Source organism: Lutra lutra, chromosome 12, assembly GCF_902655055.1.
Source record: "Lutra lutra chromosome 12, mLutLut1.2, whole genome shotgun sequence".
NCBI lineage: Eukaryota > Metazoa > Chordata > Mammalia > Carnivora > Mustelidae > Lutra > Lutra lutra.
In genome coordinates this window covers 139,218-153,878 of record NC_062289.1, presented here as the reverse complement: position 1 = coordinate 153,878, position 14,661 = coordinate 139,218, and the positions used below count along the sequence as shown (strand labels likewise).

At 49.8% G+C, this 14,661-nt stretch overlaps 2 protein-coding genes across 5 annotated transcripts in view; one reads left to right on the top strand and one right to left on the bottom strand.

The window, feature by feature from the left end:
• Positions 1-2,334: 2,334 nt before the first annotated feature.
• The window catches only part of ADNP2 (ADNP homeobox 2), a 28,466-nt gene continuing 16,139 nt past the window's right edge, over positions 2,335-14,661 (top strand). Inside the window, exons 1-2 of one of the 4 annotated variants that reach the window (XM_047697260.1) lie at positions 2,335-2,401; positions 8,433-8,554. In XM_047697260.1, the coding sequence (XP_047553216.1) occupies positions 8,447-8,554 (108 nt within the window). In that variant the 5' untranslated portion in view covers positions 2,335-2,401; positions 8,433-8,446. Of the gene's footprint in view, positions 2,406-4,044; positions 4,634-8,432; positions 8,555-14,661 lie in introns of those variants that run through there. The other 3 variants (XM_047697263.1, XM_047697262.1, XM_047697259.1) reach the window with 3 other exon arrangements.
• On the bottom strand, positions 2,960-4,211 carry LOC125082396 (collagen alpha-1(III) chain-like). Its single transcript, XM_047697963.1, has 3 exons — positions 4,103-4,211; positions 3,649-4,047; positions 2,960-3,618 (listed from the first exon to the last, which is right to left on the bottom strand). The coding sequence occupies exons 1-3, from the start codon at positions 4,209-4,211 to the stop codon at positions 2,960-2,962; spliced, it is 1,167 nt and encodes a 388-aa protein (XP_047553919.1).

The window sequence follows — 14,661 nt, the reverse complement described above, 5'->3', positions numbered from 1 at the left end:
TGGCGGGGTTCACTTTGTCTTAGGTACATCTCTGGGATGTACCTGAGGAGCCGAAGCTGGAGATAAGGTGGGTGCTCGTGTTGGTGTTCGTCAGGGGGTGACCTGAATTCCAAGGTGCTGGTGAGACAACAGATTTGAGGAATGTTTAGGATGTAAAATTGGAAAACTGGAGATGGGAAAATGAAGGACAGTTAAGCCCACCGCTTACTGTAATTTCAAAGACGGTTGATGGGCTGTTTGGAACATTTTACATCTGAGGTGCCTGTGGGAAACCCAAGTGGGGCTGCCCCATTGGCAGCCGGAAAAATAAAAGTGAAGCTTACAAAAGAGGTATACACATTGATTTGGAATTAAAATAATGAAATTTGAATCTACTACTGATATTAAGAAGGGAGAGCAGAGTAATACAATGAGAGGGATGGGATTTCCAGTACCTAGCACAGTGCCTGGCACATAGGATGTGGATGACGAATATGTGTTGAAAAAGGAGTGAAAGTGGGTGTCATCCTGGAGACCCACAGTCCAGGATGGGCTGAGGGAGAGAAGCTGGTGGAGAGGTAAGGCACAGTCAGAGCTTGGAGGTGAAAGGGCACGTCTGGGAGTGGTCAGGGAGAGAAGGGCTTCCGGAAAGGGAGAGGGATTACAGATTAAGGGTGAGAACTCCCCTCTGTTCTTGGGTCCAACAGTTATGAGGTCGCTGGTGACCCAGGAGTTTCTACAGAGTGGTGAGGGCCATGGCTGGAGAGCATGAGGCTGTCGAGTCCAGGAAGTCCAAGCAACGGTGGAAACTGTGACCCAGTGCTCTCCATAGAGCACCTTGATCTAGATCAAGAGGCCCTTGAAGGCTTCAGCTTTACTTTTAAGCACACCCATGATTTCAAGGACGACATATAGGGATATGACACCCATTTAGCTCTGTGATTCAGGATCACATTGAATCATAATTCATGACTAGATGGAAAGATCAAACTCTCCTTCAGTTATGACTTGTGTTCCTATAGGGGTGTAGCGTCGGTCCGGAATTCAACACGTTTTCAAATTCATTCAGTTCTTTAGTGCCTGTTGTGTTTTGGGTCACTGGGCCGTCCTGAGGAGAAGGTCGCAGTAGAGAGGGACAGGCTGCCATTGTGGGAGGCGGATGACTGAACACGAGGGGCTGCGCAAGGGGAGCGGGCCCAGGGGAGGACGGACAGGGGGCAGCACGGGCAGACGCGTCCCCTAAACTGGCTCCAAGGTCAGCGCGGCTGCTGCGGAAGCAGGGGTGCCCGGCGCGCTGCGAGGCTGGGGAAGCCCAAGTCGATGGTCCTGGTGCTCCGGGACGAGGAGGCTCTTGGGCTGAGGTGAGCCGAGGAGGGCAGAGTTGCGGGGCCCGTCCACGCGGAGGGCAGGGTCTGGAGCGGGCACGAGGGGCCGGAGGAGGACGGGGCTCCACGCCTGTCCCCGTCTCGGTGCACGAGTGCTCGGTGCACGGGGAGGGCCCAGGCCACGTGCGCGCGTCGCGGGCAGTGGGTGCCCCGGCGGCCGGAGCGCTGTGCGCGGGGGGACCCACGGGCCGGCAGAGGGTTTGACAGACGCGCGGTTCTCCTCCTGCCCCGCGACGGACAGTGGCTCCCACTGGAAACCAGACTTCTCAGGAGAGAGGGACAGCTTTCTCAGAAAAGGGCTGTGAGGTCGGGAGCCCCCATCCAGGCCGTCCCCCAAGAGGTGTCAATTCCAAGGGCGCACTTGTCCAACCTCCCGGACCCAAGTTGCGTTCTCCAATGGCAGCGCGGGGTTCTCCTCGCAGCCGCCTTCCTATTGGCTCTAAGATGTGGGCGGGGCCACCCTTTCCTGCCACGGCCACTAGCTCCACCCCCATGCCATGCAAATGAAGTCAAAGCGCTGGTGAGCCCACGTGATTTGTCACGTGGTGAACGACACCCTTGCCCCGCCCCTTCCAATGACGTCACCACCTACCCAAACTCTCTCGAGAGTTTGCAGGGATGCAAGGGAGAGGCTGGCAGCCCAGCCCACTGTGGCAGGAAGGGGGTTAGGGGCGGGGTCTACAACAGGGGACCCCCACTCCCACTCCAGAGTCTCCAGTCCAGCTTCAGACGGGGGCCCCAAGGGTCCTGTGGGGCAGTGCCGGGGGGGGGGGCCCATGCACCCTCTCCCCTCATTGGCTGGCTGTACTGGCATGCAAATGAAGGCGCGCGTCACTTCCGGAGGCAAATCGAGCGCCATTTTCTCTTTCTGGCGGTGCTGGGAGGAGGGGACGGGGTCGCGCGCGGGTGGGCGCGCGCCGAGGCGGGGGTCCCGCCGAGCGGGGCGGAGGTGGGCGCAGGCGCGGGGCCCCGGCGGGCCGCAGCGGCGCGGCGAGAGGCGGCGGGGGACGCGGCGGCGGCGCTCCGGGCGCCCAGCGGTAGGTACGACCCCGGCCCAGTCCCGCGGCGACGCCCCCGGCCCTGCCCGGCCCAGGCCCGCGGAGTCCCGACGGCTGCCCCGCCCCGCCCCTCCCACAGCCCGCGGCCCGCGGCCGCTTCAAGAAGCCCGAGAAGCTCTCCGGGCGCGGGGTTGGCGGCCCGGCAGTCGCCCGTCACCGTCCGCATCACGTGGGCGTCGGGGGTGGTCGCCGGGGCGGGGGGCGGGTCGCGCGGAGAGAGGCGGCGGGGCGCAGAGCGGGCGATGGCCAGGGCGGCCCCCGGGCGCGTCTCCCCGCAGCCGGGCCCCCAGAGCCTGTGCGGGGAGCCCCCGGGAGTGGCCGCCGACGCCGGGCGCTGGGCTCGGGCCGGGGCTGCGGTGGGGCTCGGGCCGGGGCAGGGCGGCGCGCGCGGGCCCCGGGGGTGTGCACACGCCGACGCCCGCTGACTTCTCGCCGGGCGCCGCCGGCCGCCCCTGACGCGGCTGTTGGTGGCGCCTCCGCTCGCGGTCGTTTCTGGACCGTCAGCGGCGGGAGCTGCGGGTCGGCGGGGCGCGCCCCTCACCCGGCGGCCGTCTGAGGGCTTTCTCGGGGCGCGATCGGCGCGCTGTCAGCGAGCGCGCGGGGGCACGGGGGGCGGCGGCGTCCGGGGGCGCCGGGGGCGGTGGCGGGGCTGCAGTCGGCGGGGCTGCGCCTCGGGGCCCGCCGCGCGTCCGGCTGTGGAAGCGCCGGTCCTCCCGGGTCGGAGGTCGGAGATGCTCGCGTCTCCGCCCGGAGCGGCCCGGCGGACCGACGCGGGTCGTTGGGTTGGGGCCGGTGGTCTTCCCGCGCGCAGAAGGGGACGCGGTGCCGCCCCGGGGGCCGGACGGGACCCCGGGCACCTGTGGGGCTGTGTGACCCAGAGCTGCGTCGGGTCAGCGGTTGGCCGGCTCCCGGCGGCGAGGGCGGACTTGGGGCAGGAGCTGCGTGAGATCCCGGGGGCGCCTCGTACCCAGGTTTGCGGCGCGCGTTTGTGCGGGCGGCCCCTCCGCGCTGCCTGTCACGCGTGTCCGCGCCGCTGCCGCACGCGACAGGCCCGAGGCGCGTGGCTTGGTGAAGGTCCGGGACGCGCGTCGACGCCGCGAGCACTGGGTGTTCTTCAGCTGCTGAACTCCGGCCTGGGTCGGGGCGTTCCCCGATTCGGAGTCGCAGCGCTCTTCCGGCACCGCCGGGCCGCTCTGCACGCGCGCTCGGCCCCCGCGGCCGGACTGTGACCTGCCCGAGGGTGCGCGGCTCGGACGAGACCCCAGGAAGGGCCGTCCCAGACCCTTTCCTGCCGAGAGCGGGACGCGGCGTTGGCGCGCGGGAGCCCCTGGGGCGGCTTAGATTTCGCGGGAGCCCGGAGCTGTGGCTCCCACCCGAGCCCTCGCCGTGCGGGCCTTTCCAGAGTGCGGCGTCCGTGCATGGCGCGGTCCCTGGGAGTCGCCCTCGCGCGTCGGAGCGGCGTTTTCGGAGGGTCCGCGTGAGCCACGCGCGGGCGCCCTGTGACGGGCTGTGAACCGAGGCTGGTAGACGAGGGCGGCCCGTCGGTCTGCTGTGTCCGAGCGCCGCAGGCTCGCCTGCACCCGCGCGTGCGGGGCCGCAGTAACCGTGGCGAGGACGTGCGCGTGCTCACGCCCGAGACCAGGACGTTCCGGTTCTCCGGCTTCAGGAAAGAAGACTGACCTTTCCTCGGCCTGCCCCAAGCCCTGGACAAGTAACTCCGGGCCGTTTGCCCTTGCGCCACCCCGGACGGCTCCCGTCTGTGTCCTCCGGAGGGCCGGCCAGCCCGCATCAGCCCCCGGGAGCCGGCCTCGACCGGCAGCCCGCCCGGACTGCTGCCTTGCGCGTGCCCCAGTCCCCGCGTGCCCGGCCGCTCAGGTCGCGGTCCCCAGAGCGCGGCTCACCCTGTACCGCCGTTGTACTCTGCAAGCCGCGGATGCAGCCCCTTGGTGCGGAGGCAGGAGGGTGATGGTCGTGACCTTGGACGGTTCTGTGTAACGGCCACCCTGGGGAAAGAAGAACCCAGAGCGCAGAGGGGGTCACGGGGCCGTAAGGAGGAGATGAAAGCACGTCTGATAGAGTTGAGTGGAAAGCATCCAACAGTAATTTTTACCGAGGCTTCCTCGGCCGGAGAAGCCAGTGTGGGCCTGAAGGGGACCTTGTGTGTCGTTTTTAGGAACACCCTCATGAGGTTCCTGACAGCTCCTCTGTTAGGTGAGGCTTTGGGGCTTGAACTCGTGACCCTGTGTCAAGACCTGAGCTGAGATTAAGAGTCAGAGGCCCAACCGACTGAGCCACCCAGGGCCCCTAGGTGGGGCTTTTGAAGGCTGGAACCCAGTTTGGTGCATTTCACTTTTAGTACTTTTATTAATTTTTTACTTTATTTACTAGATGTAATACTCTTCAGTTACGACATGCTGAATGATCCCTCAGTCTCTCCTTTACTGAACCCAAGATCTACTTTTGACATAGATCATGAGATTTGGAAAACTCATTCCAAATGAGCTTCCCAGAAATTTTTGTTTCCTTTGTACCCACTGGGAATTCCTCTCTCTCGCCTGTTAACCCTTCCTCCCCCCAGTCCCACCCATTTGATTCCAGTATACCTTTTTGGTTTTACTTACTTTTGGCCAAATATAGGGAGACTTTTCCTTTACCTCAGTAATTTTTTGATGCTGATCTGTTTGCCTAGACTGTTTGGGGCTCCAACTCTAATGATCCCATAGCCTTTTTGAACCTTTCAGCACTTTTTAAAAAAATATTTATTTGACAGAGAGAGACACAGCGAGAGAGGAAACACAAGCAGGGCGAGTGGGAGAGGGAGAAACCAGGCTTCTCGCCGAGCAGAGAGCCTGATGGGCTTGATCCCAGGACGCTGGGATCATGACCTGAGCCGAAGGCAGAGGCTTAATGACTGAGCCACCCAGGTGCCCCATCACTTTCTGCATGTCTTATGATTCCTACCCTGTTTTATTTTATCTCTTTTGTTCCCTTGTTGTGAACACTTGCTGTATATTACACTCTGTGATAGGTCCCAGACGTGCAAAGACAACATGATTCCTACCCTAAAAGGGTTAAGTCTAATAGGAGAACTAGATACATAAATAGATCATTGGAACACGTGCCATGCAAGAAGCATAAACTGGGAGGGGCACCAGGTATATGCTGGGGGAGGAGGGGGTCACAAGAGGGCTGCAGAAATGGAATTGCTGACTCACAGATATGGTCATTTAAAATCTGGGGAGATACGGCTAAATTACCCTCTACGCATGTAGAAATCATGATTTTTCTACTTAGTTTCACTGCCAGTGATGATCAATCTTTAAAAGTTATCATTCTGATAATAAAAGGTTGGCATTTGTTATTTTAACCTGGTGTTCTTTAATCTGATTTGACTGTAGCTTTGATTTGATTTGTAGCTTTGATAGCTTACACGTTAAAAAACTTTGAAATAGTTGCAGATTCATAGAAATTGCAAGTATAATGGGAAGAACTTTCCCCCTGAAACATCTGAAAGTAACTTGCCAAACAAGATGCCACATTACCCTAAATATTGTCTGTTTCCAACGGTAAGAGCGTTCACCCACATATCCAGCGTGCAGTTATCAGAATCAGGAAATCAATACCTTATTATCATCAAATCCTCAGGTCCCACTGAAGTTTTGCCAGTGCTCCAGTAACACTTCTGGAGAAAGAGCGAACTTAAAATTTCACGTTTGATTTATTTTAGTCTCTTCGAGTGGGAAATAGTTCCTTAGTTTTCCTTCCATGATCTTTTTTTAAAAGTGTGTAATTCTTGTAGAGTTGTGTAGCCATCACCACAGTCTAATGATAGAACATTTCTGGCACACTCCAAAAATCCCGTTTCCACTCCCAGCCAACTGCTAACCTAGCCTCTGTGTCTGTAGACTTGTCTCTCCTGAGCATCTCACATACATGGAGTCAGTGTGACAGCTTCTGCACCTGGTTTCTTTGGCAGAGCATAATGGTTTGAGGTTCATTCATGTTGTGGCGTGCATCACTACCTCGTTCTAGGTGCCAAGTAGCGTTCGTTTCTGTGGGTTTACTGTGCTTGTCTACCCATTTACCGTTTGAAGGACATTTGCATTGTTGCCACGTTTGGCTGTCATGAATAGTGCTACCTTGTCTGGTCTGGACCCTTGAATAGTAGAGGCTAGTTGTTTTGTAGAGTGTCTATTAATTTGGGCTAAGAAGTCTTTGAGACTTCTGTGAATTACTTTTTCCTTCCATTATTTATTTATTTATTTATTTATTTAGAGGGTGGGTGGGGAGGGACAGAAGGAGAGGGAAAGAGAATCTGAAGCAGACTCGGTGCCCAGTGTGGTGTAAGTGCTTCTGGACTCTCTTAGTGAACAAAGCTGTGGAATATATACACGCACACTTACAACTGTGTTTTTTGTATATGTATGTATTAAAAACAGGTCACACCTGTACCTCCTATTCTGGTCAAGTACCATAGGGTTTAGTTTAATTTTATGCCTTTTTAGATATTTTAAAAACAACTTTTTGGAGATGTAATTTACATACCATACAATTCACCCATTTAAAGTATATGGTTTACTGGTGTTTAGTATATTCACAGAGTTGTGCAAACATCACCACCGTTGACTTTTAGAACATTATGATTGTTTCAAAAAGAAATCCTGTTCCCCTTAGCCATCCCCTTCATTCCTCCACAGCCCTAGGCAACTAGTATTCTACTTTCTGTCTTTGTAAATTTGTCTGTTCTGGACAGTGGTGCCCAGTGTGGAGCGTGATACTAGGCTCAATCTCATCACCTGGAGATCATAACAAGAGCCCAGATCATGAGTTGGGTGCTTGACTGACTGAGCCACCCAGGCTCCCCTTTCCTTTGGTTATTATTAAGTAATTTTTAGGGAGGTGCTTGGAAATCACGTACTTATTCTGTTCTTTTATAAAAGAGCATGTGGGATGAGAGGTACTGTGGCATTGTGCTTGGAAAATTCAGTGCCACAGGTTGTAATCTATTACTATCATTTATTTGATGCCCGAATTGTCCCATGTTTGGGTTGCGGGAATTTGCTTAAGTTGGGTTATTTGTCTTGTTGGGTTGTCTTTTAATTATTGAGTTACAAGAGTTCTTTTCTTTATATATTCTGGGTATTAGTTCCTTATTAAAAATGTGATTTGCACATGTTTCCTCCCATTTTGTGGGTTCTCTTTTTGCTTTTTTGGTGATTTCCTTTGAAGCATAAAAGTATTTTATTGGAGGTGCCTGGGTGGCTCAGTTGGTTAAGGGTCTGCCTTCAACTCAGGTCACAATCCCCGGGGTCCTGGGATTGAGCCCCGCATCTGGCTCCTGCTTCTCCCTCTCCTTCTGCTGCTCCCCCTGCTCGAGTGTGTGCGCTCTCGCTTTCTCTGCACTCTCTCTCAAATAACTAAAAATAATAAGTTTTATTTTGGTGAACTCCAGTTCTCTTTTTCTTTAGTTGTTAGTGATTTTTGGTGTCTTATCTAAGGGTCCATTGCCAAATCCAAGGTCATGAAGATTTATGCCTGTTTCCTTTTAAGAGATTAAAAGTTTAAGCTCTTACGTAGAGAGGTGTATGATCCATTTTGAGTTATTTTTTGTGTGTGATGGAAAGAGTCTAACTTCATTCTTTGGCATGTTGATATATAGTTGTCCTAGCATAATTTGCTGGAAATTACTCTGTTCTCTCTCTCTCTCTTTTTATTTATTTTTTTTTAAAGATTTATTTATTTGAGGGCGAGTGGGAGGTTGGGAGGGGCAGAGGAAGAGGGAGAGAGAGTCTCAAGCAGACCCTATGTGCAGTGTGGAGTGTGATGGACTTGATCTCCTGGCCCCAAGATCATGACCTGAGCCGGAACGAAGTCAGACGCCCAACTGACTGTGCCACCTAGGTGCCCTGAAAATTACTCTGTTCTTGGTGTTTTACCTGCTCAGCTAAATATTTAGATGTCAGTGTACACTAATGCAAGTTTTTCTGTTTTCTTTTTTTTTTTTTTTCAGGAAAAAATTCAAAAATGTTTCAGATTCCTGTGGAAAATCTTGACAACATCAGGAAGGTACGAAAAAAGGTGAAAGGCATTCTTGTGGATATCGGGCTTGACAGCTGCAAGGAGTTGCTGAAGGTAAGAATGCATGTGTGAGATGAAGAGAAGACAGTGACACTGGAGACGCAGGGTTGGCTTTATGGAGGTGAGATCCGAACTGGGAGCGCTCCTCGAGGTGGAAATTGCTAATATTTCAAATGACTGCATGAGAGCATAATTAGTTCTTTATGTCTTTCTGACTTAAAGTGAGCTATTTGAAGCTGTTCAAATTTTTAAAGTTACTTTTGCGTGGGTCTTTTTAGAGTTCTTAGTTGTCAAATATATTTGTTTTTGATCTTCAAAGGGAATGTGTCGTATTATTGGTTATTTTGGCAAAAGAGGACCCTAACGTGACCCCTGGTTGTTGGGAGTGATTGCCCAGTGGGGGTGCACATGTAGCGTGACTTGTGAACTTAACATATGCCGCTTTAACAAAGGTTTAAATTTAAGGTCACACTCACTCACTCTGATAAGTTGTGTTCTCATAATTTTTTTCCCTTCTTAGAACTTGAGGGTATGTGGCTGGCATCTATAGTAGAGACAGAAATTGTTGAGTGAGGCTGGGTGTGCGTTTTTTAAGCCATTGGTGATCCTGTACGTGTTTAGGACCACGTCTGCTTTGAAATATTTTTAGACTCGTGAACAATTCAGTTCGTAGTATTGGCCTGGGAAGGGTTCAGTTTCTTAATTTTCAAATATCAGACTTTGATCCAGATTGATTTTATTTATAAAAAGGTGGTCTAATACTGAAAGACTAGTAATTACCACGGTCCTCATTAATGGCCAGGATTGATGTTTGTGCTCAAGTAGACAAGTACCAAGTTCTTGCTGAAGGACCCTGGTGATTCTCTGTTCAGACACCGCCACCTCAGAGAGCTCTTCTTCTGCAATGCTGCCTTCTCTGTTCTCTGTTGACTTAACTACTCTGTTTTGCTTCAAAGCTCTCATAGTACCTGACATTATTTATTTTGTCTCCAAACCGCCCCCTGCCCCCCCCCCCCCGAATGTAAGAAGACAAGGACCTCTTTGTTTTGTTAATCCACTGTATTACCTATGATCAGAGCTGTGGTCTGGCACATAGATATGTAATATATATGTATATCAATATTTTAATATTTGTATTAAAAAATACATATTTTTTAACAGGTAAGTTTTGAATGAATGAACAAAAGTAGAAACCCAAGTAGAGCAGTACTTTTAATAACAGACTATTACTGAAAGTCTTTGCAAATAAAAGGGTGGGGAGATCCCAGAGTGGAAGCTCTTGGCAGGCACTCCTGCTCAGGAACAGTCTTGAAGCAAAAGAGCCGCAGAGTTCATTGCATCTCTGCTGAGAAGTCATAGTTGATGCATGAGAATGAAAGCAAGGTAGTTATTTGGAGGTAAGATTGGGCTGGTGGGTATAGACATAGTCCATTAGTAATAGCTAACTCTTGGAAAGTTCCTGGACCCAGTTCTCACACGACAAGAGGTGTTCTGGCTTCCCATGTGTGGGAGTTCTCCAAAGTGGGGAATAAAATTCTTATGGAGCTTTCCTTACATAGTCAAGGTTGATTAAGTCATTCACTGATCCAGCCTGCAGTCCCCCTCACCTCCCCAGGACTTGGGGTAGGCCTGAAGGTTCCAGCCCTGTCATCACATGATTGGTCCTCCTGGGAACCACTTGTGCTCTTGGGTGGGATCTGCAAGTCACCGTCATGAATAACAAGACCTTCACCGCACCTTTATGGTTTTTTTTTGTTTTTTTTTTTTTTAAAGATTTTATTTATCTGACAGAGAGAGATCACAAGTGGGCAGACAGGCAAGCAGAGAGAGAGAGAGGAGGAAGCAGGCTCCCTGCAGAGCAGAGAGCCCGATGTGGGACTCGATCCCAGGACCCTGAGATCATGACCTGAGCTGAAGGCAGAGGCTTAACCACTGAGCCACCCAGGTGCCCCACCTTTATGGTTTTGAAGCATTTCCAGAAACTGTGAATGAAGACCAGATTTATCTGAGAAATACATATTTGGTCGGCTGAATGACCTTATAAATAAATCATTTCTTACAACTTTCTTATAAATCATTTTCTTACAGTAAGTACATGTATTTAAGTAGTATTTGTAGAGAATGCATATAAATAAGCCAAGAACCCAAGTGTATATATAGGTACAGGGTATTTCAAGTGGTAATATATGGGAACCCCTGCAGTGATGCCCGCCGTGTGGTGCATGCTCCAAAAATGAGCACTGAAGGTGTAGTGCTGCTGCCTTCAGTAGACGGACTGAGAGTGTCCGTGGGCCATGGGGGACGGGGAAGATAAAGAGATGCCTTTTATCTTAATCTTGGCTCTTAGCTAATTATGTGCTCTTAGACAAATCCGTTAATCTTTGGGCCTGTGTCCTTATTACATTGAAGGAATATAGAGAGTTAGGGTACTAGGATCCTCTCCCCTGTTAGAGAGATGACAGTTTAGCAGGAGCTGAGAGACAAACTGAATAATAGTGAGAAATGGGGAAAGATCACTTCTAGCTGGGGAAGCTAGAGTAGCCTTTTTTTTTTTTTTTAAGGTTTTTAAAAAAAATTTATACATTTGAGAGAGATACAGAGACAGAGCTCAAGCAGGGGGAGAGGCAGAGGGAGGCGGAGAAGCAGACTCCCCTCTGAACTGGGGACACCCCCCCCAGCAGTGGGATTGAGACAACGTGGGGTTCGATCTCAGGACCTAGAGATCATGACCTGGGCTGAAGGCAGACGCCCAACCATCAGAGCCACCCAGGCACCCCTAGAGTAGCCTTTGCGGAGATGAGATTTGAACCGTGTTTTGTTTGTTTTTAAAGAATGGGTAGGTTTGCCCAGTAGAAAGAATTAGAAAGGGTATTCCAGGAACATGGAATTTAAAACCACAACCCAGTTGGTTAACCCTCATCACACCAGGCTGAGTGATTTCAGGACCACATTACCCTTTAACAAGATCAACCAGTCATTCTTATTTTATTCTGTTTGCTGTAACATTTTCTCACTTTGTGTGTGTGTGTGATACTTCTAGTGTGTGTTTTCGAAGACTAAGGATGGTCTCTTACATTACCTCAGAATGGTTATCAGCTGAAGTGAGCTGGTATTTTTATCTCGTCTGATCATTTATAGCACTCCTCTCTGTCTGGGAGGGACCCAGTCTAGGATCAGCCATGGCCTTCCGTTGTCATCTCTCTTTCTTTCATCTCCTTGAAGGTGAATTGACTTTTTAAATGGAATTCTGTTCCAAAATTCGTTTTGTTTTATTCTTAGATAAAACATTAGTAATAACTGAAAGTTTTCATCCTGGTAGCCTTCATTTTTGACGCTGTATAGAACAATATTCCTCACTAACTTCCGCTTCCTTAGTCAGCCTAAGAATGTGTCTATTCATCTGAATTTGTTCAAGATTTATTTACTTTGACTGTGCTGACACAGATACGTACATACTTCTCAACGGAAAATTGAGAGATTTGAATGGTTTACAACTATTAAGTTAGTTTAATTATTGGGTTAAATGTTACTGATTCTTTTGGGGGAAAAGTTTTGTTTTTTAAAATCTATAGTTCTGTATTTTATAAAATTGTTTAAAATTCAAGCAACGGTGAAGTTCAGTTTAGAAAATATATGCAGAAACATAGATACAAGAAGACTCATTTGTAAGCCGTTACCCAAAATACCCATTGTTAACATTGTTGTATGTTTTTCTAGATTTTTTTAAGTGGGAGATTAAACTGAGATACTCTGTTAGCCTTGTTTTGTCTTTTCACTGAATTCTTTCCCACGTCAGATGCATTTATTCTTAATCCCCCATAGCACTTAGAATTTCTTGGCTTCAAGCAACAGAAACTGACACTAGACCAACGTAAGCAAAAGGGAATTTACTGGAAACCCGAGGTCTCCAGAGTCTTCCCTGCAGACTGAAGGAGCTGAGGGGACGTCTGTCCGTGGTCCTTTCCACTTCCTTACCCAGCGCGTCAGATTTCAGTGAGGTGTCACTCTGCCTTCTCCAATTTCCAGAGTGTCCAGGACTCTATTTGTCCTCAGAGTTAAGACCTCAAATTTTAGCTATAGAGTTCTTGTTGAAAGCCTGTCTGAGAAAAAATTGAACTTTTGGGAGACAGACTCTTCTAAGAACCTTATCTTCTTTTCTAAAAGTAGATGCAAACCCTGCTTACTCATTAGAGTCTCTTGATTTTTTTGAAAGCTAACATTTGATCAGTTAAAGTAGGGGCTGGCTATGTAATTTGTACGGCACTGTGCACAGTGAAAATGTGGACCTGGGCTGGCCCACAGGCCTGTTGTCCCATCCCAACCCACAGCATGTGGGGAGTCCCAAGGGACAGCACCTCTGTGCTGGGGTGCTCGTGGTACCTGCTGGGTGCTCGTGGTACCTGGATCTGGGCAGGGTTCGAGGTCCCCACCTTGACCTCTTCTCTCCCTCAGTCTGTGCTAGGCTTCCAGTGGAGGTGGTGATGGAATGTGACAGCTTGGTTACTGTGGCAAGTAGTGCAGGGTGAGGGAGTGGTTTCAGGATGAGGGCGGGGAGAGAGAGGTTGGGGTGAATGGGAGATGGAGAGCCGGGGCAGAATCTTTCCCAGGAACACTGGAGGTAGGACCATGTGTGAGCTGAAGCTCCAGGCTCCTGACCTGTGGCCCACTGTCCTATCAGACTACTTTTATAAAATACAAATTCAAACTTAAAATTATTAACAATTTCAATATGGTGACAACGGAGCGTTAAATCCCAGCACTGGCCTTTCTGAGCCCAGGGCTCTATGTGGCTTCACTAGTCCGGTGCCCCTGGAGAAGCCCTCACTGGTGTTTTCTAAGACCTTCTCAGGCTGTTTTTATTAAGATTTTATTTATTTGAGAGGGTGTGTGCGGATGTGCGTGCGTATGGGAGAGAGCTGGTTTGAGAGAGAGGACCAGCGAGTGGGGGAGGGGCAGAGGGAGAGGGATAAGCGGACCCCTGAACCCACACCCCAGGGATCACGAGCGTAGCCAAAGGCAGATGCTAAACCGACTGAGCCAGCCAGGCGCCCCCAGAGTTTTAAAAATATTTAATAATTTAGTTCATTTAACCTCATATATTAAAAATATTTCAGTATGCAGTCAATATAAAGTACATAATGAAATATTTTGCCCTCTTTTTTCTCTTAAATGTTCCAAGCATATTGAAAGATATTTTTTATTTTGATAAAATATATATAATAAAGAATTTGTCATCTTTCCCATTTTTAAGTACACAGTTCATTAGCAGTAATAATATTGACACTGTTTTGCAACTGTCTGCTCTATTTACAGTTGACCCTGAATATCGTGGTGGGTTGCACAGTCAAATCTGGGTATAACTTTTGACTCCCCCCAAACTTAGCTACTAATAGTCTACTGTTGTGCAGAATCCTACTGACAGCATCAATGGTCAGCAAAAGTATATGTATTATATACTGTGTTCTTTTTTTTTTTTTTTAAGATTTTATTTATTTATTTGACAGAGAGAGATCACAAGTAGGCAGAGAGGCAGGCAGAGAGACAGGAGGAAGCAGGCTCCCCACTGAGCAGAGAGCCCGACGCGGGGCTCGAACCCGGGACCTGGGATCATGACCCGAGCCGAAGGCAGGGGCTCAACCCACTGAGCCACCCAGGTGCCCTATATACGGTGTTCTTAAAGTAAGCTAGAGAAAAGAAAATGTTCAGAAATCATAAGAGAAAGAACAATAAGAGAAAATGCATTTATAGTAATTTTTTTTCTGAGAAAAAAAAATCTGTGTTTAAGTGGACCTATGCAGTTCAGACCTGTGTTGTTTAAGGGTCCATGTGTTTCCAGCATTTCATCACCTCTAAGCATGAGACAGTAACTCTCTATCCTCTCTACCCCAGCCCTTGGTAACCTGTAATCTACCCTAGCTCTATGGATTTGCCTACTGTAGATGTTTCATGTAAGTGGAATTTTTTGTGTGTGTGGCTTATTTCACTTATTTTTCTTTTTTTCCCAATTGCAAACATTAAACAGGTTTCTTTTTTTATTTATTTGACAGTGAGTGAGTGGCAGAGACATAGTAAGAGAGGGATCACAAGCAGGGGGGTGGGGAGAGGTAGAAGGAGAAGCAGGCTTCCCAGAGAGCAGGGAGTCCGAATCGGGCCTTGATTCC

Bases quoted from the DNA above. Each gene is read 5' to 3' on its own strand.
- LOC125082396 (XM_047697963.1), bottom strand. From the start codon at position 4,211: ATGCGGGCTGGCCGGCCCTCCGGAGGACACAGACGGGAGCCGTCCGGG. The intron at 4,048-4,102 runs GTCAGTCTTCTT...CTCGGGCGTGAG, and splicing joins TTGGGGCAGGCCGAGGAAAG to CACGCGCACGTCCTCGCCAC. The intron at 3,619-3,648 runs CAGTCCGGCCGC...CGAGCGCGCGTG, and splicing joins GCGCACCCTCGGGCAGGTCA to CAGAGCGGCCCGGCGGTGCC.